A 25,820-nucleotide genomic window follows, 5' to 3' on the forward strand; every position below is an offset into this window, starting at 1 on the left:
ACCCCGAGTACGAGTGCAGCTTCAAAGCGCTGGTCTTTGTTGGAAAATATATAAAAAAAAACATAGGTTTGACACCAGTTATAGTTAGCTGGAATTTTTACTGACATAAAACCATTGAAATTCCCAGGTTATAGTTAGTTGGACTCACTATAACTTGCGCGCCTGCAATACACTGCTGATGACGTCACATATTACATCACTCATGACATGTATATTTACAACAATGGGTGGTGAGGGACAGAGTCTCTGAATTAAGCAGAAAACTCTCACCCAGTCAAGAGATCAGGGCTAGATCCAACACCGTTTTTTAGCTCACTGCACCATCCCAGTTTCAGAACCTGGCTGTATGCAAATTAGTCTGTTCCTGTCCCAGTGCATGATGGGAACAGGGCAAACCAAACTACAAAAGCCAATTCTTACACTGGGAAGGAAACAAGCTCCCGGGGACCGGTTTCTGGCATTACAGCCGTCTTCGGCCCGGTTTGCTTGAATCCTGATGGTGCAATGAGCAAGGGTCTCACATCTGAGAATACCCTTCCACGCTTAGGGTGGACAAAAATATTTACAACAATGGGTGGTGAGGGACAGAGTCTCTGAATTAAGCAGAAAACTCTCACCCAGTCAAGAGATCAGGGCTAGATCCAACACCGTTTTTTAGCTCACTGCACCATCCCAGTTTCAGAACCTGGCTGTATGCAAATTAGTCTGTTCCTGTCCCAGTGCATGATGGGAACAGGGCAAACCAAACTACAAAAGCCAATTCTTACACTGGGAAGGAAACAAGCTCCCGGGGACCGGTTTCTGGCATTACAGCCGTCTTCGGCCCGGTTTGCTTGAATCCTGATGGTGCAATGAGCAAGGGTCTCACATCTGAGAATACCCTTCCACGCTTAGGGTGGACAAAAATATTTACAACAATGGGTGGTGAGGGACAGAGTCTCTGAATTAAGCAGAAAACTCTCACCCAGTCAAGAGATCAGGGCTAGATCCAACACCGTTTTTTAGCTCACTGCACCATCCCAGTTTCAGAACCTGGCTGTATGCAAATTAGTCTGTTCCTGTCCCAGTGCATGATGGGAACAGGGCAAACCAAACTACAAAAGCCAATTCTTACACTGGGAAGGAAACAAGCTCCCGGGGACCGGTTTCTGGCATTACAGCCGTCTTCGGCCCGGTTTGCTTGAATCCTGATGGTGCAATGAGCAAGGGTCTCACATCTGAGAATACCCTTCCACGCTTAGGGTAGACAAAAATATTTACAACAATGGGTGGTGAGGGACAGAGTCTCTGAATTAAGCAGAAAACTCTCACCCAGTCAAGAGATCAGGGCTAGATCCAACACCGTTTTTTAGCTCACTGCACCATCCCAGTTTCAGAACCTGGCTGTATGCAAATTAGTCTGTTCCTGTCCCAGTGCATGATGGGAACAGGGCAAACCAAACTACAAAAGCCAATTCTTACACTGGGAAGGAAACAAGCTCCCGGGGACCGGTTTCTGGCATTACAGCCGTCTTCGGCCCGGTTTGCTTGAATCCTGATGGTGCAATGAGCAAGGGTCTCACATCTGAGAATACCCTTCCACGCTTAGGGTGGACAAAAATATTTACAACAATGGGTGGTGAGGGACAGAGTCTCTGAATTAAGCAGAAAACTCTCACCCAGTCAAGAGATCAGGGCTAGATCCAACACCGTTTTTTAGCTCACTGCACCATCCCAGTTTCAGAACCTGGCTGTATGCAAATTAGTCTGTTCCTGTCCCAGTGCATGATGGGAACAGGGCAAACCAAACTACAAAAGCCAATTCTTACACTGGGAAGGAAACAAGCTCCCGGGGACCGGTTTCTGGCATTACAGCCGTCTTCGGCCCGGTTTGCTTGAATCCTGATGGTGCAATGAGCAAGGGTCTCACATCTGAGAATACCCTTCCACGCTTAGGGTGGACAAAAATATTTACAACAATGGGTGGTGAGGGACAGAGTCTCTGAATTAAGCAGAAAACTCTCACCCAGTCAAGAGATCAGGGCTAGATCCAACACCGTTTTTTAGCTCACTGCACCATCCCAGTTTCAGAACCTGGCTGTATGCAAATTAGTCTGTTCCTGTCCCAGTGCATGATGGGAACAGGGCAAACCAAACTACAAAAGCCAATTCTTACACTGGGAAGGAAACAAGCTCCCGGGGACCGGTTTCTGGCATTACAGCCGTCTTCGGCCCGGTTTGCTTGAATCCTGATGGTGCAATGAGCAAGGGTCTCACATCTGAGAATACCCTTCCACGCTTAGGGTGGACAAAAATATTTACAACAATGGGTGGTGAGGGACAGAGTCTCTGAATTAAGCAGAAAACTCTCACCCAATCAAGAGATCAGGGCTAGATCCAACACCGTTTTTTAGCTCACTGCACCATCCCAGTTTCAGAACCTGGCTGTATGCAAATTAGTCTGTTCCTGTCCCAGTGCATGATGGGAACAGGGCAAACCAAACTACAAAAGCCAATTCTTACACTGGGAAGGAAACAAGCTCCCGGGGACCGGTTTCTGGCATTACAGCCGTCTTCGGCCCGGTTTGCTTGAATCCTGATGGTGCAATGAGCAAGGGTCTCACATCTGAGAATACCCTTCCACGCTTAGGGTAGACAAAAATATTTACAACAATGGGTGGTGAGGGACAGAGTCTCTGAATTAAGCAGAAAACTCTCACCCAGTCAAGAGATCAGGGCTAGATCCAACACCGTTTTTTAGCTCACTGCACCATCCCAGTTTCAGAACCTGGCTGTATGCAAATTAGTCTGTTCCTGTCCCAGTGCATGATGGGAACAGGGCAAACCAAACTACAAAAGCCAATTCTTACACTGGGAAGGAAACAAGCTCCCGGGGACCGGTTTCTGGCATTACAGCCGTCTTCGGCCCGGTTTGCTTGAATCCTGATGGTGCAATGAGCAAGGGTCTCACATCTGAGAATACCCTTCCACGCTTAGGGTGGACAAAAATATTTACAACAATGGGTGGTGAGGGACAGAGTCTCTGAATTAAGCAGAAAACTCTCACCCAGTCAAGAGATCAGGGCTAGATCCAACACCGTTTTTTAGCTCACTGCACCATCCCAGTTTCAGAACCTGGCTGTATGCAAATTAGTCTGTTCCTGTCCCAGTGCATGATGGGAACAGGGCAAACCAAACTACAAAAGCCAATTCTTACACTGGGAAGGAAACAAGCTCCCGGGGACCGGTTTCTGGCATTACAGCCGTCTTCGGCCCGGTTTGCTTGAATCCTGATGGTGCAATGAGCAAGGGTCTCACATCTGAGAATACCCTTCCACGCTTAGGGTGGACAAAAATATTTACAACAATGGGTGGTGAGGGACAGAGTCTCTGAATTAAGCAGAAAACTCTCACCCAGTCAAGAGATCAGGGCTAGATCCAACACCGTTTTTTAGCTCACTGCACCATCCCAGTTTCAGAACCTGGCTGTATGCAAATTAGTCTGTTCCTGTCCCAGCGCATGATGGGAACAGGGCAAACCAAACTACAAAAGCCAATTCTTACACTGGGAAGGAAACAAGCTCCCGGGGACCGGTTTCTGGCATTACAGCCGTCTTCGGCCCGGTTTGCTTGAATCCTGATGGTGCAATGAGCAAGGGTCTCACATCTGAGAATACCCTTCCACGCTTAGGGTAGACAAAAATATTTACAACAATGGGTGGTGAGGGACAGAGTCTCTGAATTAAGCAGAAAACTCTCACCCAGTCAAGAGATCAGGGCTAGATCCAACACCGTTTTTTAGCTCACTGCACCATCCCAGTTTCAGAACCTGGCTGTATGCAAATTAGTCTGTTCCTGTCCCAGTGCATGATGGGAACAGGGCAAACCAAACTACAAAAGCCAATTCTTACACTGGGAAGGAAACAAGCTCCCGGGGACCGGTTTCTGGCATTACAGCCGTCTTCGGCCCGGTTTGCTTGAATCCTGATGGTGCAATGAGCAAGGGTCTCACATCTGAGAATACCCTTCCACGCTTAGGGTGGACAAAAATATTTACAACAATGGGTGGTGAGGGACAGAGTCTCTGAATTAAGCAGAAAACTCTCACCCAGTCAAGAGATCAGGGCTAGATCCAACACCGTTTTTTAGCTCACTGCACCATCCCAGTTTCAGAACCTGGCTGTATGCAAATTAGTCTGTTCCTGTCCCAGTGCATGATGGGAACAGGGCAAACCAAACTACAAAAGCCAATTCTTACACTGGGAAGGAAACAAGCTCCCGGGGACCGGTTTCTGGCATTACAGCCGTCTTCGGCCCGGTTTGCTTGAATCCTGATGGTGCAATGAGCAAGGGTCTCACATCTGAGAATACCCTTCCACGCTTAGGGTGGACAAAAATATTTACAACAATGGGTGGTGAGGGACAGAGTCTCTGAATTAAGCAGAAAACTCTCACCCAGTCAAGAGATCAGGGCTAGATCCAACACCGTTTTTTAGCTCACTGCACCATCCCAGTTTCAGAACCTGGCTGTATGCAAATTAGTCTGTTCCTGTCCCAGTGCATGATGGGAACAGGGCAAACCAAACTACAAAAGCCAATTCTTACACTGGGAAAAAAACAAGCTCCCGGGGACCGGTTTCTGGCATTACAGCCGTCTTCGGCCCGGTTTGCTTGAATCCTGATGGTGCAATGAGCAAGGGTCTCACATCTGAGAATACCCTTCCACGCTTAGGGCGGACAAAAATATTTACAACAATGGGTGGTGAGGGACAGAGTCTCTGAATTAAGCAGAAAACTCTCACCCAGTCAAGAGATCAGGGCTAGATCCAACACCGTTTTTTAGCTCACTGCACCATCCCAGTTTCAGAACCTGGCTGTATGCAAATTAGTCTGTTCCTGTCCCAGTGCATGATGGGAACAGGGCAAACCAAACTACAAAAGCCAATTCTTACACTGGGAAGGAAACAAGCTCCCGGGGACCGGTTTCTGGCATTACAGCCGTCTTCGGCCCGGTTTGCTTGAATCCTGATGGTGCAATGAGCAAGGGTCTCACATCTGAGAATACCCTTCCACGCTTAGGGTGGACAAAAATATTTACAACAATGGGTGGTGAGGGACAGAGTCTCTGAATTAAGCAGAAAACTCTCACCCAGTCAAGAGATCAGGGCTAGATCCAACACCGTTTTTTAGCTCACTGCACCATCCCAGTTTCAGAACCTGGCTGTATGCAAATTAGTCTGTTCCTGTCCCAGTGCATGATGGGAACAGGGCAATCCAAACTACAAAAGCCAATTCTTACACTGGGAAGGAAACAAGCTCCCGGGGACCGGTTTCTGGCATTACAGCCGTCTTCGGCCCGGTTTGCTTGAATCCTGATGGTGCAATGAGCAAGGGTCTCACATCTGAGAATACCCTTCCATGCTTAGGGTGGACAAAAATATTTACAACAATGGGTGGTGAGGGACAGAGTCTCTGAATTAAGCAGAAAACTCTCACCCAGTCAAGAGATCAGGGCTAGATCCAACACCGTTTTTTAGCTCACTGCACCATCCCAGTTTCAGAACCTGGCTGTATGCAAATTAGTCTGTTCCTGTCCCAGTGCATGATGGGAACAGGGCAAACCAAACTACAAAAGCCAATTCTTACACTGGGAAGGAAACAAGCTCCCGGGGACCGGTTTCTGGCATTACAGCCGTCTTCGGCCCGGTTTGCTTGAATCCTGATGGTGCAATGAGCAAGGGTCTTACATCTGAGAATACCCTTCCACGCTTAGGGTGGACAAAAATATTTACAACAATGGGTGGTGAGGGACAGAGTCTCTGAATTAAGCAGAAAACTCTCACCCAGTCAAGAGATCAGGGCTAGATCCAACACCGTTTTTTAGCTCACTGCACCATCCCAGTTTCAGAACCTGGCTGTATGCAAATTAGTCTGTTCCTGTCCCAGTGCATGATGGGAACAGGGCAAACCAAACTACAAAAGCCAATTCTTACACTGGGAAGGAAACAAGCTCCCGGGGACCGGTTTCTGGCATTACAGCCGTCTTCGGCCCGGTTTGCTTGAATCCTGATGGTGCAATGAGCAAGGGTCTCACATCTGAGAATACCCTTCCACGCTTAGGGTGGACAAAAATATTTACAACAATGGGTGGTGAGGGACAGAGTCTCTGAATTAAGCAGAAAACTCTCACCCAGTCAAGAGATCAGGGCTAGATCCAACACCGTTTTTTAGCTCACTGCACCATCCCAGTTTCAGAACCTGGCTGTATGCAAATTAGTCTGTTCCTGTCCCAGTGCATGATGGGAACAGGGCAAACCAAACTACAAAAGCCAATTCTTACACTGGGAAGGAAACAAGCTCCCGGGGACCGGTTTCTGGCATTACAGCCGTCTTCGGCCCTGTTTGCTTGAATCCTGATGGTGCAATGAGCAAGGGTCTCACATCTGAGAATACCCTTCCACGCTTAGGGTGGACAAAAATATTTACAACAATGGGTGGTGAGGGACAGAGTCTCTGAATTAAGCAGAAAACTCTCACCCAGTCAAGAGATCAGGGCTAGATCCAACACCGTTTTTTAGCTCACTGCACCATCCCAGTTTCAGAACCTGGCTGTATGCAAATTAGTCTGTTCCTGTCCCAGTGCATGATGGGAACAGGGCAAACCAAACTACAAAAGCCAATTCTTACACTGGGAAGGAAACAAGCTCCCGGGGACCGGTTTCTGGCATTACAGCCGTCTTCGGCCCGGTTTGCTTGAATCCTGATGGTGCAATGAGCAAGGGTCTCACATCTGAGAATACCCTTCCACGCTTAGGGTGGACAAAAATATTTACAACAATGGGTGGTGAGGGACAGAGTCTCTGAATTAAGCAGAAAACTCTCACCCAGTCAAGAGATCAGGGCTAGATCCAACACCGTTTTTTAGCTCACTGCACCATCCCAGTTTCAGAACCTGGCTGTATGCAAATTAGTCTGTTCCTGTCCCAGTGCATGATGGGAACAGGGCAATCCAAACTACAAAAGCCAATTCTTACACTGGGAAGGAAACAAGCTCCCGGGGACCGGTTTCTGGCATTACAGCCGTCTTCGGCCCGGTTTGCTTGAATCCTGATGGTGCAATGAGCAAGGGTCTCACATCTGAGAATACCCTTCCATGCTTAGGGTGGACAAAAATATTTACAACAATGGGTGGTGAGGGACAGAGTCTCTGAATTAAGCAGAAAACTCTCACCCAGTCAAGAGATCAGGGCTAGATCCAACACCGTTTTTTAGCTCACTGCACCATCCCAGTTTCAGAACCTGGCTGTATGCAAATTAGTCTGTTCCTGTCCCAGTGCATGATGGGAACAGGGCAAACCAAACTACAAAAGCCAATTCTTACACTGGGAAGGAAACAAGCTCCCGGGGACCGGTTTCTGGCATTACAGCCGTCTTCGGCCCTGTTTGCTTGAATCCTGATGGTGCAATGAGCAAGGGTCTCACATCTGAGAATACCCTTCCACGCTTAGGGTGGACAAAAATATTTACAACAATGGGTGGTGAGGGACAGAGTCTCTGAATTAAGCAGAAAACTCTCACCCAGTCAAGAGATCAGGGCTAGATCCAACACCGTTTTTTAGCTCACTGCACCATCCCAGTTTCAGAACCTGGCTGACATGGTCAGTGACATCACTCATGACCTCACTGATGACACCATCCAGTGAATGTGTGTCTTTCTGAAAAATAAAAATGTTTTATATATGTATTTGTAAAGGTCGATGGAAGAATACATTTTTAAATAAGTGTCTAAATGGATGTTTTAAAAAAAGAATTGATTGGTTAACTGGCTTATTAAGTGTATCTTAGTGAATACATATATTAGCGAGTAATGTTTAAATATTTAAATATATGTATCAGTGTTTCACTTTGTGTATAAGTGGCTGCATGGATTAGTGAGTAGCTACATGTGTGTGTATATGGGTTATTAGATGTTTTTTTTAGTATCATTATGAGTGTCTGTATGGTTTGGTGGGGGTGTTACTTAGCACATAGATGCATCAATGACTGACTCACTGTTTGTATGTGTTTTGAAAACAGCATAAGTGCAGGACTGTATGGGTGTATGAGTGTGTATATGTGTGTGTTATAATAATAATAATATTATAATAAGGGAAGCTTATAAAGCGCTTGGTTACGCAGAAGCGTGTCCCCGCGCTACAACTGAAGAACTCTGGACAGTGTTAAGGAGTGGGCCCAATTATCTGGAAAACAAGTATGTTTTTAAGTTCTTCCGGAAGCTGGTTTCAGATGGGTCTAGGCGGAGATAAAGAGGCAGGGAGTTCCAGCTTTTCGCTGCCAGATGGCGAAAGGAGCGTCCGCCCATGCGGGCCCTTTTAACCCTAGGAACCTTAAGTAGGCCTCCATGTGAGGAGCGCAAAGCGCGTGATGGTGTATACCTGGACACAAGGTTCTGAAGTGGATTTGGCGTTTTCCTAGCAAGGATGCGGTGACAGGTACAGAGGGCATTGAATTCCACTCTGCTTTTTACTGGCAGCCAATGGAGGGTTTTAAGAGCGGCCTTGGTGTCCGATCTTTTTGGGATTTTTAGGATGAGACGGGCTGCTGCATTCTGTAATACCTGGAGGTGATTTATAGCCTTACAGCCGGCTCCCAGGTACAATAGGTTGCCGTAGTCTAGGCGTGATGTCACAAGGGCATGTAGTGAGTGAATGACTGTCTCACTAGTGTCTTTATCAGTAACTACATACGTTTTAATCTAGTATATATGAGTATTGATGTATATAAGTGAGTATATGTGACTGTGAGAGATTGTAAGAGTTCCTGTTTAAATAAGTATGTGTTTCTGTAAGTGATTGTTTAAGAGAGTAAGTATGTGTAAGTTTCCTTAGAAGTAAGGTGTTAGTGTGTGTATAGCTGTACATGCAAATAAATGGATGTTCAATAGTTTATTTGCATGTGTGAGTATGTGTGTGAGTAACTTCTGGATGACTGTCGGTGTGTAACATGATGTATAGGTGTATCACTACATATGATGAGTGGGTATATGTATGGGTGACTATATAGAACTGTTGGTGAATGAGTGGATGCGTATATAGATGGTGGAATTACTGAATTGGTTGTTGTAACTGGTATGGGTATCTCCATTTTTTTGAAAATGTTAGTTTCTATTTTTGAATATGTGTTTCAAGGGTTACATTACACTGAAAGGAGGTCTGTCACTCTGTCACAAAGATGGTGTCATCAGTGATGTCATGAGTGATGTCACTGACCATGTCATGAGTGATGTAATATGTGACGTCATCAGCAGTGCATTGCAGACGCGCAAGTTATAGTGAGTCCAACTAACTATAACGTGGGAATTTCAATGGTTTTATGTCAGTAAAATTTCCAGCTAACTATAACTGGTGTCAAACCTATGGTTTTTTCAGTGAATGTAATAGGTTTTTTAAATGCTAATTCCTAACTATAACTGTTGTCAAACCTATGGTTTTTTCAGGGAATTTCATAGGTTTTTTTAAATGCTAATTCCTAACTATATATAGGGCCTCAAACCTATGTTGTTTTCAGTGAATTTCAAAGGTTTTTTAATAGCAAATTTCTATTGCTATCAAATATATTATTTTTTATAATGAATCCTATATTGTATATTGATGTAATACTATTTTTTAAATGTATATATATATTTTTTTTGCCCTGGAGCGCTCCCGGCGCGCGTACCGGTGTGCACACTGGAAAGCGTAGTTTTGCGGCTCGCTCCGGTGCGCGTACCGGTGAGCGTCCCGTTTGCGCTATTGCCGCGAACGAAAACATCATCGTGACGTATCGCGTAGCCGCGTCCGCGTGATACGCACTGGTAAGCGCACCCGGAAGCACCCGAATGCATACGATCGCGCTACGTAAGTGAACCGGGGCGCGTAGCGTAAGCGGGTCGGGTCATGTGACCTGAAAATAACACTTTTCATTGGTTTGAGACAGTTTTGTTTTCCAAAAGATGAAAGCCCCCACCTTTTTTCCTCATTCTCACTTTGTACTTTGACTGAGGAAGACCTGTTTGCAGACCTATTTGTACTGAGAAATGGCTACAGTAGCATCAGCAGCAGGAGCATCTCAACCACCACCACCACCACCACAACACCACAGTGGTGGAGAAGAAGAAGAGGAGGAGGAGAGGCGGTTCCTGCCCGAAGATACTACCCCCTATAAGCCAAAGAAGCACATTGTCTGGGAGTTTTTTTCAAATCCCAAGGGGCCTCAAGAAAGTTAATGCGCCAAAGGTTACTTGTCTGATCTGTGGCACTGTACTTTCCAGGGGGAACCCTGACAAAAAGTATTCTTTTGGCAATAACACTATGATTCGCCACATGCAACGCCGGCACCCAAACAACTATGCTGCGGCAGAGGTCAGAGAACTGACAAGAAACCCTCCCCAATCTTCTCCCAGCACCTCCCAAAGTAAATAACCCACTCCATCGGGTCCAGAAACAAGGGAGATGGTCCCAAAGATCTAACCCCAGTTTGTAGATTTTAAAATATTTTGTAAATTTTGCGGGACTACCATTTGCTATGGAGAGCAAAGTATTAAACTCATCCACCGTGCAGGAGACAACAACAACTGTAAAAAGAAATCTTAATTTTTTCCTGGTTTTTTTTTGCTCCAGTTGAGCCGTTTACAATTCCCTGTTTTCTGTTTGTCCCCATAAAAATTACAAAAAAATATAAAATTGTTCATAAAAGCCAAATAAAGTAAAAAACAATAAAAAATATAAAACAACAAAAATAATAAAAAAACTGTTCTTTTTAGAACTACCTCCAAAAACTCTGTCATTATTTTTTCCCCATGGTACGCTCCCCGGTACGCTCCGTGGTGCGCGTACCGGGCGCTCCCCCCGCGCAAATCGGGAAAAAAAAATTTTTTTTTGCCCGCGGGCCCTTTTATGGCCCCCACATCAAACCTAGGGGTCAGGGGGGTCTACCCTGCCCCCTTTTGGTCATTTCCCCCTTTGTTTTTGCCACCTCTTGTGTCTCGATCCTGCCGAGACACAAGATGGCGGCCGCTCCGGACTGTTTGGAATGTTGACAGACACCCGAGAGCCAATCAGCTTTCCGCTCGCGAACTAGCGTAGCGCGCTGGGGCCGCCCCAGTGTGCGTACCGGGGTGCGCTTATAGATATATATATTTTTGGAACCTAAATTACTCAAAATCCACTGGAGCACATATCTTGAGAAATAGCAAAGGCACATCGGGCTACCAGTCCATACAATTTTGCCAAGTTTGGTGGAAATCCATTCAGCCGTTCGGGCTAAAAGTGAGTCCAACCGCCCTATGGAAATTAACATGGGGAAAACACGTTTTGGGAACCCCCTTTTATGTCGGCCCCCCTTGACGAATCCCCCCAAACTTTCAGGGAAGGAGCGGAGCGCAGCGATGCAAATTTGAGGAAAATTACAAGCAGATCCCTCAATCGACGCCATAGTTATTCCCAATAGAATGCTGCGGATTACCTATAGAAAACAATCCTAACTATAACTACCTACTGGCGACTTCCAGTAGGTGATATATATATATATATATATATATATATATATATATATATATATATATATATATATATATATTCACTGAAAAAAACATAGGTTATAGACCATATATAGTTAGGAATTCGCATTTACAAAACCTTATTTTACTCACACAAAACCATTGAAATTCCATATATAGTTAGTTGCACTAACTATATATCGCGCACCCGCAATCCACTGCTGATGATGTCACATATTACATCATTCATGACATGGCCAGTGACATCACTGATGACATCACTGATGACATCTCAAATGACATCACTGATGACATCTCAAATGACATCACTGATGACATCACTGATGACATCTCATTTGACATTACTGATCACATCACTGATGATATCATTCATGTGATAATACGATGAACCTCTTCAGACTCTAATATAACCTTAGATACAATCAGTGTAAACAGACACTCACAGACTGTCACTCATCCATGGAGTTACTCACACACCTAGTCAGTCATGCAAAGAATCAATCACACCTCCATTTCCTCAACTATACAGTTATACAAACTTTACTTACTCAAACATATACTAACACATATTTACTCTCTTATACAATCCCTGATACAAGTTCACAATGATCCATACAGCCACTCACACATTCACTGGCTCTTATGCACAGTTTTTTATATATGTCAACTCTCACATGTACTGTGTTTTACATATGTACTTACTTTGACATGTAGCACTGATATATCCATTCACTCACCAATACACTCATGCACACAGTCAACCGCCCATACAGCTGTTTCCACATGCACTTTTGAAACCATACATCTAGTGAATCAACTGCTCACACATCTATGCACAGAGTCATACACCTCCCAGCCACCCACACACACACTCAGTCTCCCATACAAATACTTGGGCAACCAATCAATAACCCATATAGTTACTCATATAGCTACTTATCAACACATGCAACAGTTTACAGAACAACAGACATAATGATGCACAAATTAAGACAGTTTAGTCACTAACCCATGCATTCAGTGAGACACATTTAATCACTCACTCATACAGTCAGTCATGCACCTACTAAATCCTTCATCCAGACACTTATACATCCACTCATTCTTCAATATGTAAGACATATTTTAACTTTACAGAAACATACAGTCACTGGATGTTGTCATCAGTGATGTCATCAGTGATGTCATTTGAGATGTCATCAGTGATGTCATCAGTGATGTCACTGACCATGTCATGAATGATGTAATATGTGACATCATCAGCAGTGGATTGCGGGTGCGCGATATATAGTTAGTGCAACTAACTATATATGGAATTTCAATGGTTTTGTGTGAGTAAAATAAGGTTTTGTAAATGCGAATTCCTAACTATATATGGTCTATAACCTATGGTTTTTTCAGTGAATTTTCAAGGTTTTGTACATGCTAATTCCTAACTATATATGGTCTATAACCTATGGGTTTTTTCAGTGAATTTTCAAGGTTTTGTAAATGCTAATTCCTAACTATATATGGTCTATAACCTATGGTTTTTTCAGTGAATATATATATATACATACATATATAAACATATATCATCTGTATATCTATATAAATACAAACGTAAATGCATGCAAACATATACTTATATGCATACAGATGCATGTTATTTACATGAAAGTTGAAAAAACACTAATAAAAGCAAAGCTAAAAAGCCACCTCATTACAAACAGAATGGCTTTAACTTAAACGAGGGCGAGATCTATTGCATTTTCAATGCTTGTTTACTTTGGTTCCATCAAGAAGGCATTCAGATGTGTCACACATTTGCCATGAATTCTGAATGTTAGCACTCTAGTTGCACATTAGATCACTGTAGTAAAGCTACTGCTCACCAGGGACGTCTGCTGCTGGTATTCAAAGTGCATGTTTCAGTCTGCATGTCAGAATTTTTTTAATGAAATAGAAGAGGATTTGAGAAGTCACTCAAAATGATCCCTAATTTTTCTTTCTGAAGCACTAATCATACTTTCTATGGCAAAATTAACCCCCTCATGTTGTTCCTTTTTAAATTGAGTGTTTTCAGACTTACCACTTCATTCCAATCAAGATGGCTTCTGGTGTGCCATACTTTTGTCATAAGTAAGACTGTTAGCGCTCTAGTTGTTCTTTAGAACACTCTGGGACATTCTGTCATTGGGCTATACTTGGGGTACATCTGGGTGATATTTGGGCTACATTTAGGCTCTTTTGTCTCTGGTGGCCATCTTGGGAGACTGTATGTCAGAATTTTTTTAATGAAATTGAAGAGGGTTTGAGAAGTCACTCAAAATGTGCCCTAATTTTTCTTTCTGCAGCACTAATCATAATTCATATGGCAAAATATACCCCCTCATTTTGTTCCTTTTTAAATTAAATGTTTTAAGAGTTACCACTTTATTCCAATCAAGATGGCTTCAGGTGTGCCATACCTTTGTAATAAGTAGGACTGTTAGCGCTCTAGCTGTTCTTTAGAACACTCTGGGACATTCTGTCATTGGGCTATACTTGGGCTACATCTGGGTGATATTTGGGCAACATTTGGGCTCTTTTGTCTCTGGTGGCCATTTTGGGAGACTGCATGTCAGAATTTTTTAATGAAATAGAAGAGGATTTGAAAAGTCACTCAAAATGTGCCCTAATTTTTCTTTCTGCAGCACTAATAATACCTTCTATTGCATAATATACCCCCTCATTTTGTTCCTTTTTAAATTAAATGTTTTAAGAGTTACCACTTTATTCCCATCACGATGGCTCCAGGTGTGCTATACCTTTGTAATACGTAGGACTGTTAGCGCTCTAGTTGTTCTTTAGAACACTTTAGGAGGCTGCAGTAGAGCACAAAGGAATCAACTGACAGTCTCTGTCCTTGTTGGATGTACATGTTTTACTGAGAATGTCAGACTTCATTTTCACATGACTGAGAAAGATAATGTGAATTTACAGAAAATATGCTTTCAGTTTAGCTTATAGATCCCCTTCCAAACCACTGTGGGAAAATCATGAGATATTAGTTTTCTTTCAAACAATATTCATGATATCACAGCAGAAGGTTTTTTCACATGGTAAAATCACCTTAGAACCTACCACAATTCCTAAAACGAGTATGGTACCATCAACAAATGATTTATAATGTAACTAAAGTCCTAAAACCCTCTATTAACTACAATGCTTTTTAATGAGGTGCTATCATGTATATTGGTCCCAAGATGGCTGCCAACACTTCTTGGATGAAGTGCTGACAGCCAATCAGATCAGATGTGTGGTTAGGCTCCGCCCAGATATATATCTTTTTTTGAACCTAAATTACTCAAAATCCACTGGAGCACATATATTGAGACCTAGCAAAGGCACATCGGGCTAACAGTCCCTACAATTTTGCCAAGTTTCGTCCAAATCCATTCAGCCGTTCGAGCTAAAAGTGAGGCCAACCGCCCTATGGAAATTAACATGGGAAAAACGCGTTTTGGGACCCCCCTTTTTTCTCGGCCCCCCCTTGATGAAACCCCCCCATATTGTCAGGGGCTGCTCAGAAACAAAATGTTCCATTTTCCTGAAAATTTCAGCCAATTCCGTCCACAAACGCCAAAGTTATTAGACATAGAATTTTCAAAAATCCCATAGAGAAAAAATCCTAACTATATATACCTACTGGCGACCTTGTCTTGTTAGTCTAACTGAATTCTGTCAAATAGGATGACGCTCAATAAATCTTAAAATAGTGATCTGACCAATTGTTTAAATTTCACAGATAATATCGCCCCCTTCAACCTTGCCCTTCCCTCTCCTGCACTTGTCCTGATGAAGACCCCGTTAAAGGACCTAACGTAGCCTACGGCCAGGGGTCGAAACGTCGACGGCTCTTGTTCTTTGATGCGGACCTCCGGCACATGTCCTCTAATCATTTCCAATGTTTCATGTGTGACCGTTGAAGGCCTTCAGTGTAATAATCTTGCAATGGATGCCCCAATTATTTAGGCTTTTGTGTTAGATCTGTTCTGATCCATATGTTAATATTGTTCATGATTGTTTTCATTTTGACTATGTCTACTTTTCTTTGACTTTACACTGCCCTGAGCACACCCCCTTCCTTCACCTTCCTTCTCCCCCCACCCCCCTCTGGGGCTTTTCAAATTGAAAATGTACTGACAAATGGGTGATACCTGGTATTGTAAAATAAATGACAATACCTCTCTCAATTGGTCTGATTGATGTTTATATAGTTGAGAAAGGTTAAACAAGTGTTGTTGTTCGTGTGTGTTGCACATAACACGTTTCCCTTGCGGGGACCCCCCTCTTACACATACCATATAGCGCCCAGGTCCCCGCGACTGCATGGGTTCAACCCCCCTTTGTGTAACGTCTTCTGCGCAGGTGCTGACCTGCGAGGTTTCCTGAGTCTTAATTTATTTAAGTAAACCATGGTGGAATCTGAACTTTTGTCCTACACAGAGGAATATATCAACCAGCTGACAAAAGACTTGTCCTCAACTTTTTTATCTACCTCTGTCCCTACGATTGATGTTACTCTTAATGATAAAATTTCTCGTCTAGAGAGACTTGAGAAAAAACTCATTAGAACACGGCTGCATGGACACTTGTTCACTAGGTACTTACAAGAAAACATAATCCCGGTGGGATTACAGATTAAAATCGAGCCAGCAATTTTCGTGGACGTCCCGAAGTTTAAAGAAGGGTTCAGCTACGTGGCGAATAACTGCTCCAGGCACTGGATGGTGCTGGGGGTTGAAACAGCTGCTCAACAAGTTGTCACGCTCAGTAAGGAGATTGCTGACCTCAAAGCCGAAATTCTGGGTGATAGCACACTTACAAAAACAAAAGAAGCGCTGGAGAGCTTGGAAGTCTCCATTAAAGAGTTTGATATTACAGCACAGAGCAAGAAATTGGAGAAACTAGCTAGAGACCTGAAACTATTCGACAAAAAGACTGTCTACCCTTACCTGCAACCTGACTATTATAAGCAGGATACCCAAGGGCGTTTCTCCAACCGCGGCCGCGGTGGATACAGAGGAAGGCGTAACTTTACTACCTTTTCCGATTCATCTTACAGTTCGGGCAGCGACGGGGAAGCTGGTCCCAGCACCTCCTACAACTATCCACCACCAGACGTAAGCTACCAAAAGTACCCCCCACAATTCCAGCCTCATTTTTTAGACCAGGGCCGAGGACAATGGCGGCCCCCTCGAGGACGTGGCAACAACTGGGCGAGGGGACAGGCGAGAGGCCAGCAACAGAACTCCGGATGGGCCAGCAACAGGGGCAAACCACAGAAAAGGGTGACGTTCCGCCCCGTAGTGCATGGAGAGATCTCGACCAGGCGCAACACATACAGGTGGTGAACTATACACCCACCACTGGACCGAATACACCCAGCACCAGCAGGTCTATCACCAATCCTGTGATTAATATTTCTAAATACAAACTACAAGATGAAGAGATCAAGGCTTTGAGTAAAGGCCTTTCCTATGTCCCTACAGCGCCAGCCAAAAAATTTCTGCTTAAAACAGAATTATACAGATTTTTCAGAAAGATCAGATTAAGATACTATTTCCGCAACCAAACAACCAGGCAACAAAGTTCCATCACTGGCCTTAGAGAACTTTCGATTTTTTTCCCACCAACCTATGCGATAAGCCACAAGATCTTGGCATTTGAAGAAATTGTGACGTCTGCGGTAGATCAACTACTCGATCAGAGAAGGTTTGTTAAATTTAATCTAAGCAAAAAAGAGAAGAGGGCATTGATTGATCTTGGCACCAATAAAGAAGTTGTCATCAAACCCGCCGACAAAGGCGGGGCAATTGTTGTGCAAGACCTGACGATATATAAGGAAGAGATCCATAGACAATTGTCAGACGGCATCAGTTACCGCAAGTTACAGAGCGATCCGTCAAGGGATTTGGCTCTCACTATTCTGGCAACCACGCAGAAAGGTTTGGACGATGGCTTCCTAAGTGAGCAGGAATTTAAATTCTTAAATCAAAAATTTCCTAGATTGGCCACAATCTATACCTTACCCAAGGTACACAAGAACCTGGATAGCCCCCCTGGACGCCCGATAGTGTCGGGTGTGGTTCTATGCTAGAGCCACTATGTAAATATATTGATTTCTTCCTAAAGCCCATTGCACTTAACACCAGGGCCTATCTTCGAGACACTACACAAACTATTAATTTGATAGACGAAAGACCATTTGACCAACAAAAGGAGCTTCTGGTGACATGCGACATTGTATCGCTTTATACCAGCATCCCCCAACAGGATGCTCTGGATGTAATACGGGAGGTACTAGACAAAAGACCTGCTCCTGTACAAGTCCCCATGGATTTCATAATCGAGCTGCTGAGTATCGCAATGAAAAAGAATTTCTTTATCTTTCAGGAAGAGTTTTTTGTCCAGACCAAGGATGTAGCGATGGGGGCCACCTTTGCCCCAAATCTGGCCATCATTTATATGGACCATTTTGAAAACCAGCATATCTTCTCAACCAATAATCCTTTTCATACCAGGCTGACCCTTTGGGTCAGATACATCGACGATGTTCTGTGTATTTGGGAGGGCAGCAAACAACAACTAACTGAATTCCATGATTGGCTCAATTCCAGAAACCCCCACATCCAATTCACTATGGAATCCAGTAATGAGTCCATACCGTTTCTTGATATTTCCATCTATGTGGACAAGGATCACCTTCAGACGACACTCTTTAGAAAAGCCACAGAGCACAATTCCTTGCTACAATATGGGAGTCACCATCCCAGAGGACTGAAGGACAATTTGCCTGTGGGGCAATTCCTGAGAATCAGGAGAAATTGCTCCACTCGAGCGAATTATATAAAGGAATCCGAGATCTTAAATGACCGTCTCATCGCACGAGGGTACCCAGCACGAATGGTCAGACGTGGCAGGAAAAGGGCATGGTACAATCCACGCGCAAGCTTACTGAATCCAGAACCCTCTACTCCAACGGAGCTAGAACGCATTATTTGTGTCACAACCTTTTCTACACGGAGTAATGAGGTTAAACAGATCATTAATAAGAACTGGCATCTGGTGGCAGACGAGATAAAACAACCACATCTCCCTCTCCACTCATTCAAAAGGGCAAAAAATATACGTGACATGGTGGTCCATTCCTACCTGGAACCAGAGAGTCATCCAACATTAACAACATTATGGAACTTACCTCCTCAGGTGGGGAATTTTAGATGCGGCACCTGCACTGCTTGTGAAACCACCATCCAGACTAAGACATTCACCCATGGCAGACGTACCTACACCCTGAAACATTATACGAACTGCAACTCTAGTAGTGTGATCTACATTATAAAATGCCCTTGTAATCATGTATATGTTGGGCAAACTCAACAGAAGATCAAATCCCGTATCTCTTCCCATTGTAGTAGACTGCGATGCAAGGTATTGGGCGCCCCTTTAGTAGACCACTGGCAGAAGGCAGGACATATGGTGTCAGAGTTAAGATGGTGGGTTGTTGAGAAAGTATCCCTGGGGACAAGAGGAGGTAACCTGCAGGTAGCTCTCAACACACGAGAATCAAAATGGATGTCCCTTTTAGATTCGATAAAAAATGGTCTGAATGAACCGGATAGCAGTCTGGCACAGCTGGCAGCACTTGGTTGAATAATTGATTGTTGTAGATATAACATTTAAATGTGTGCGAACAAACTCATCTACACTCTCATGTTAGAGAAGTGCTTGAGTTGATATCATGTTATTGCAATACTATGTCTGATGTTGCACGTCTACACTCTCATGTTTGAGAAGTGCACGAGCTCTTGTATTCTAGTTCCAAATATTACAATGTGTAAATCGGTACCATATGTTAGGGGACGTATGATTTATTTATTTGGAGGCATATCATGTTTTCTCAAAAAACCACACCCTCCCAAAAACGCGATCCATTAAGTAACTCTTCCATTTCCCACAAGTCAGTCAAAAGCAGACTCCGCCCCCAACTCCGCATAGCTGTCTTGCGGAGTTGCCTTGGACAAGCATTGATTGCAGTGGCATCCTGTAGTGCCTGTAAGTACCATGCGCCTCCCCTATAACGAGCGACTCATACTCTGTCACACTATGACATGAGTATTCCCAATTATTGACACCCGATGGTTTTTCCCACTCCGTAGGATTTACCCCCCACGGAAACTGACAACCATGGTTCCCGCCTTAAGTCCGCGAAGCAACTATGCGGATTCGGCATTGATGCTCAACTGATGGTAGCAGCCCTTCTAAAAAACCTGTAAGTTTGCTGTAGAATAACCCTCAACCCTCTCTCTTCTAAAAACTCTGAGAAAGATACTGTTCGGGTAGCTGAGGTGTAAGCCCTTTGATTTTCCCCGTAAAGGTTTCCACTTCACGGAGACTGACGGAACGGTTGAGCAATTCCGGCCCTCGCTGTATTCTGATGTGACTCGTAGATAGACCGATATCAAAGTTAAGGAAGATCGGCTCCCAGACTAATTTTCAGATTGGAGGTATGTACGCGGTTAAGAATGTCCCTTAAGAATGCCCTTAGATTAATCCAGCAATTTGATGTAGCCGTTTGCAACTTGCACCCATTTCTCATTCTCAGCGACCACTTACTTTTGAAGTCTGATGAAGAACAAAGTTTTATGTGAAAAGACCCGCAGTGGCCTTTAAGTTTGCTCTTCCAATGTAAGTAACTGCATGGCTCGACCAGCACCTACTTGGGTCACTGTTACAAACAGCACCCGACTAAATCAATTTTAAATATTCTATTCACAGTTGGTGCATACTTCTTTGCACCCCATCCCCCGTGTTGTTTGACTACTGGGAATGCATCCCAAGAAACCTTCACCAATCGGCTGATTGGTTGATAACTCAGGTGAGTGGAATCTTTTTAACAATTTCAGTAACTAATCATATCTCTTGAGGTTCCACTCGTTAAAAGACCATGTTATTCTTCCTCTGTGTATGTGCGAATCTACATCGCCGAGTTTGACCGAGACTGTTGGTTGGTCTCACTCTATTTCCTACGCTTGGAGGCCCAGCAGGCCCTGAGCCCATGGTAATTTCTTGTTAGTATAACTGAATTCTGTCAAATAGGATGACGCTCAATAAATCTTAAAATAGTGATCTGACCAATTGTTTAAATTTCACAGATAATATCGCCCCCTTCAACCTTGCCCTTCCCTCTCCTGCACTTGTCCTGATGAAGACCCCGTTAAAGGACCTAACGTAGCCTACGGCCAGGGGTCGAAACGTCGACGGCTCTTGTTCTTTGATGCGGACCTCCGGCACATGTCCTCTAATCATTTCCAATGTTTCATGTGTGACCGTTGAAGGCCTTTAGTGTAATATTCTTGCAATGGATGCCTCAATTATTTAGGCTTTTGTGTTAGATCTGTTCTGATCCATATGTTAATATTGTTCATGATTGTTTTCATTTTGACTATGTCTACTTTTCTTTGACTTTACACTGCCCTGAGCACACCCCCTTCCTTCACCTTCCTTCTCCCCCCACCCCCCTCTGGGGCTTTTCAAATTGAAAATGTACTGACAAATGGGTGATACCTGGTATTGTAAAATAAATGACAATACCTCTCTCAATTGGTCTGATTGATGTTTATATAGTTGAGAAAGTGTAAACAAGTGTTGTTGTTCGTGTGTGTTGCACATAACACGTTTCCCTTGCGGGGACCCCCCTTTTACACATACCATTAATAATCATGAGCCTCGCAATTTGCAACCCCATTGGCAATTGCAAACAGTGTTAAACACACGGTTGTACATGCAAAATACTGCCTCGCAAATTGCGAGTCACAAAAGACTCGCAATATGCGAGGCGTTATTTTGCGCATCATACAACTGGCCCTAGCTGACTAACCACATCAGAGCAATTTACAAAGGGAATCATAAATCTGCAGGCATGGAATAATGTTGCTCGTATGCAAATTCACAATTTTCCCTATTCACAAAACTCACCAGTCGCTGTATCAGCCAAGGCTTTTTAGGTGTACAGAGTAAGTTGTGAAGACTGCTAGTTCCCCAATGTGTAACTAAACATTTTGTAGTTTGCACTGTGGAAATGCACATTTTTTTTCACTACAGGGATTTTTTCCCAGATATAGAAACCACTTCTCCTACACCCCACTGTGTTACGAGTTTTCCATTCTGATTCGCTCCCTGAAAGAGAGTAAATCTTTGACAGTTTCCTGTGTGACAAAGGTTTGGAGGGAGGTTTGTGAATGTCAGCTAACTCATAAGCTTATGAGTATTCACACATGTTTCAAAGAAAACCATGGCTTAAGCCTCCCACTCCCCACCACTTGCATGGGATTTACTAATGCATGATTTCATGTAGTCATGACATACAATTGAGATGTAGTAAAACCATTATTACTTAAATGTGTCCTTTTCTGGGTATTATCAAGCAAGTTTATGGCTTTGTTAATTGGGTCTTTTAAGCATACATACTTGTTCTACTTATATGTTTATTGTTTATCATAAAGCAAACTAAAGTTCCACTGATTAAAACAACATTTAAAGTATTGGAGTCAACTGGCATTCAACTGCAATCTGCATTTCATCACCTTTTCTAATATTGATGTATGTCTAATTTGCCTTAATCTAACTAGTAGAAGTAAAGTTTTAACATTAAATCATGTATTAATTTCAAGTACTTGTTGAATGGCGCTATATGAACGCATAGTGTAAATTCATTTATGTAGAATGTTTATACTGTAGTTAAAACTGTCATAGTGTTACAAGAAACATACACGTGTACTTTTTTGTAACCTGACTATTACACATTCTGTAGTTAAAGGAGCTGTGCCTAGTAAATTACAATTTACAGAGTCGGCTGACATAAAAGCATTGCTGACGGTTTACATATTACGTAAGTAAACAGAATCATGAGTTAATTTAAGAACATTGAGTATCAAACTCATTACCTTCTCATCTTGTACACTGCTCATCCCTATGTAAGGAGCGAAGCCAGAAGAAAGGATTCCGATGAACACAATACAATGGATATATAGTTGGTACCAATAGTAAGACCAGTCTTCCTGATAATAGGAGGCAATGAGAATACAAATATTACAAACATTGTCATGATGCATATTACAAACCCGCAAAATTGGTACATTGGATATCTATTTTATTATCACACTAGCTGTACCCGGCCACGCGTTGCTGTGGCTCAGTCTGGTTAAATGGAAGAGAAAGAACAGAGTAAGCTCACGTTTCTAATATGTTCAATTTCACAATGCTTGTGGGTATTGTCTTGACAGGCTTTTTGGCTCTATTTCGGAGTGACTTTATGCTTGCTCACACCTATAGGCTGTATTCTTCCCTTTTAAGCCCTTTCTTCCAGACCTAGAAGAGGATAGCTGCTTTATATGATGATAGATCCCTTATTCTAATCCATCTATTGCCTATTGGCTTTGCCTTTCATTATTTTGCCTATAGTAGAGGTTGGATCCTGTGGTCCTGACTTTATATTACACATTTGTATGGTTTATGTAGGTACTCTGACAGAGCTAAGGGTTATTTCATCCTTCTCAGGCCTACAAGGCCCAGAACTAGAGAGACTCCATTTTGATAGAGCTGAGATGCTTCAAGGGGAAAGGTAATGTTTATAGTTAAGGCTGTTGTGTGCTAGGGGAAAACCAGCCAGGACTGGTTCTTATCGGAAGAATGTGTTTGTCTCTTGGGCCCAGACGTAACAAGCAGATGGCCACTGCGGTTGCGCAGAGAGCTCTGGAGCTAGCACAGGAATTCGGTGGGAGGCAGCCCTCTGTTGGAAATTTCCATTAGGGGAGAGGAATCCATATCAGCGAAGTGCAGAAGAGGAGGAGTGTTCAGTTTGGTTCTTGAAGAGTGGAGAGTAGGATGTCTGCTGGAGCTGCAGAGTGCAGTGCAGTTCTATTGGTTTTCTGGAATGGAGAAAGAAGGCAGATGATTGCTGAAGCTGAAGAGAGAGCAGTAACTATCAGCTGGGACTGCCAGTTTGTCAGAGAGCATTAAAGCAGATGGAGGAGTTGAGGCAGTCAGCTGAAGTAATTGAGCCAGAGGCGTGGAGCTGTGGTGACGGAGGGAGAGACAGAGAGAGCCCTGATCCCACCAGAGACAGAGAGAAATCTTCCTTCTAATAGGTGAGGTAGTCTAAACTAGTCCACTTTACACTTACACCTTAATCTTGTCCTTATTCCCTAGGCTATTGTATGTCTAATCCTTTTCTTTCAGCGGTGTGTTAAAGCTCCTGTTAGTCATAGAGACCCCGCAGATCTGTATATGAATCCTTTTCTATTGTTATTGTAATAAAGATACCCCAGTTCTTAATGAACCAGTGTGCATGTGTTGTTCTTAAGATAGAGCTAACCTTTCTTCTAACCAGATGCTGTGTAGCAACTGATGGATCAAAAGGGAGTAGGAGCGCTTAAATCAGGGAATAACTCTTGCAGACAGTGTGTATATCTTTTGTCCCCACACAGTGGAGGTAACCTTGTCTCCTAGTCAGGTATTACTGTTTGAACAGATGCTACCCCTGATCAGGTAAGTGATAACTGAATAATTAGGGAGCGAGAGGAGCACTGGAACTGAGGGATAAAGTATATACTAAGTAATTCGGCCATCCCATAATATTATTGTAGTAGCAAACCTTTAGTGGATAGTGAGAGAGACTTCCCAACAGAGAGAGAGCTGAAGGTATTCATAGGAAAGTGGTCGTCATTGGTAAGTGGCGTTAGTGAGAGCACTGATTGTGGTCAGTGTGTAGATCCGCCGGATTGTGGATCATGTTGTAAGTGAGTGAGCACCGGGGGGATACGGTGTTTAGGTCCGCCGGATTGTGGACCGGATAAAAAGAGAGCACTGGGGCTGCAGCCCAGTGTGTATGGCACGCCGGATTGCGTGTCGAGTGAGCACTGAGGGTGAGCAGTGTGTATGGCACGCCAGATTGCCTGTCGAGTGAGCACTGAGGGTAATCAGTGTGTAATGGTAGATAATCAGAACTGCCCCAGGGTAGATTAGTCTGGACCCATGTGGTCGCGAGACTATGAGGTATGAGTGTGGTGTAGGGCATGGATGTCCTTAGTAATCAGTGAGTATTCCTACTAATCCCTATAGATTTAGTGGTGTTTCTGATGATATGAGCTTGTCTATTGCGAGTTCCCCATCCTCAGGTAGGTACCCAGGTGCCTGGATAGATGGTCCTGAGGAGGGAGGTGGTTACGTTCCGGCTGGGTTGGAGGGGCTCTCAGGAGCTGATCCCATCTGGTCTGAGAACCCGGTCGTTACAGGTATACAATATGTTGTTGTTGTTCCATTGTCTGTGCAGATATAGAGATTGTCTGGTTTGCCGACTCTAGAACACGCAACATATAATTGTCCATGTGAGAAGCAATCCGTGTCTAGATCTAAACCGCAGAATTCTAAAGATTGGCCCTGAGCTTTGTCATATTTTTTTTATAACAAACTTTATTGAAAACCACAGTTAGTAGTACATGTATCATAGCATGTACTCAAGGTATTTTTCTTTTTGCTGGTTGTTTTTCAGTTTTCCCCAATATCAATTTGATACATATTTAAATCACATCACATCAGTTGATATAACAGAAACAATCAGTACAGACGGTAGATGTTGGACGCATCCTTAATATATAACATGTAATAGAACTGCAGATCGCGGTTGCATCGTGTTCTTTTAACTAATTTTGCAAAGTTATGTAGATTATGATGTATTTTCAAAGTCCTATGTTCCACTTTTGAGATATCCTAGTACATCTCAGAGGGCACTGTTTGGTATGTAAGAGATGTCCATTAAACAGGGAGGTCCCCCATATCCTGATGATTGTGATTTTTAAGATGTAAGCTGTTTGAGCCATATCTTCACTTATAGAACAAATCATATATCTAGTGGGTCAACTATCCAGAATATTTATTCCACCGTGTTCTACCAAACCAGAGCATCTTCCCATATGGGAGTGTTAACTCAGAGTGGCTTTTTCTCCTTGCTGCATTTTTCTTTCAGTATAATCAATTTAAAATATGATTCTAAAACCTATTTTTCAATCTGAAAAGGTATGTAACTGTTTCAACTGCGAAACCTGACACACTCATTGGCCCGCCAAATGTCTCTTTTTCAGACTTTGTGTGCTAACTTTAGGGTCAAGTTCGCTAAACCTTTTCTTGAGATGAATTGTACAAATGTTTTAGGTAAAAATATCTCTATGAAAATAACATCATATTTAAGTGCATAATT

General features: G+C 43.3%; 1 protein-coding gene across 2 annotated transcripts in view; it reads right to left on the reverse strand.

Moving 5' to 3' along the window:
* Positions 1–25,820, reverse strand: part of LOC147702338 (ATP-binding cassette sub-family A member 9-like) — a 1,822,583-nt gene that overhangs the window by 839,214 nt on the left and 957,549 nt on the right. For both annotated transcript variants that reach the window (XM_086930970.1, XM_086930969.1), the window contains exon 22: positions 22,510–22,623. In XM_086930970.1, coding sequence (XP_086787096.1) covers positions 22,510–22,623 — 114 coding nt within the window. The remainder of the gene's footprint in view (positions 1–22,509; positions 22,624–25,820) is intronic.

The sequence above is a fragment of the Lissotriton vulgaris genome, chromosome 7, assembly GCF_964263255.1.
Source record: "Lissotriton vulgaris chromosome 7, aLisVul1.2, whole genome shotgun sequence".
NCBI lineage: Eukaryota > Metazoa > Chordata > Amphibia > Caudata > Salamandridae > Lissotriton > Lissotriton vulgaris.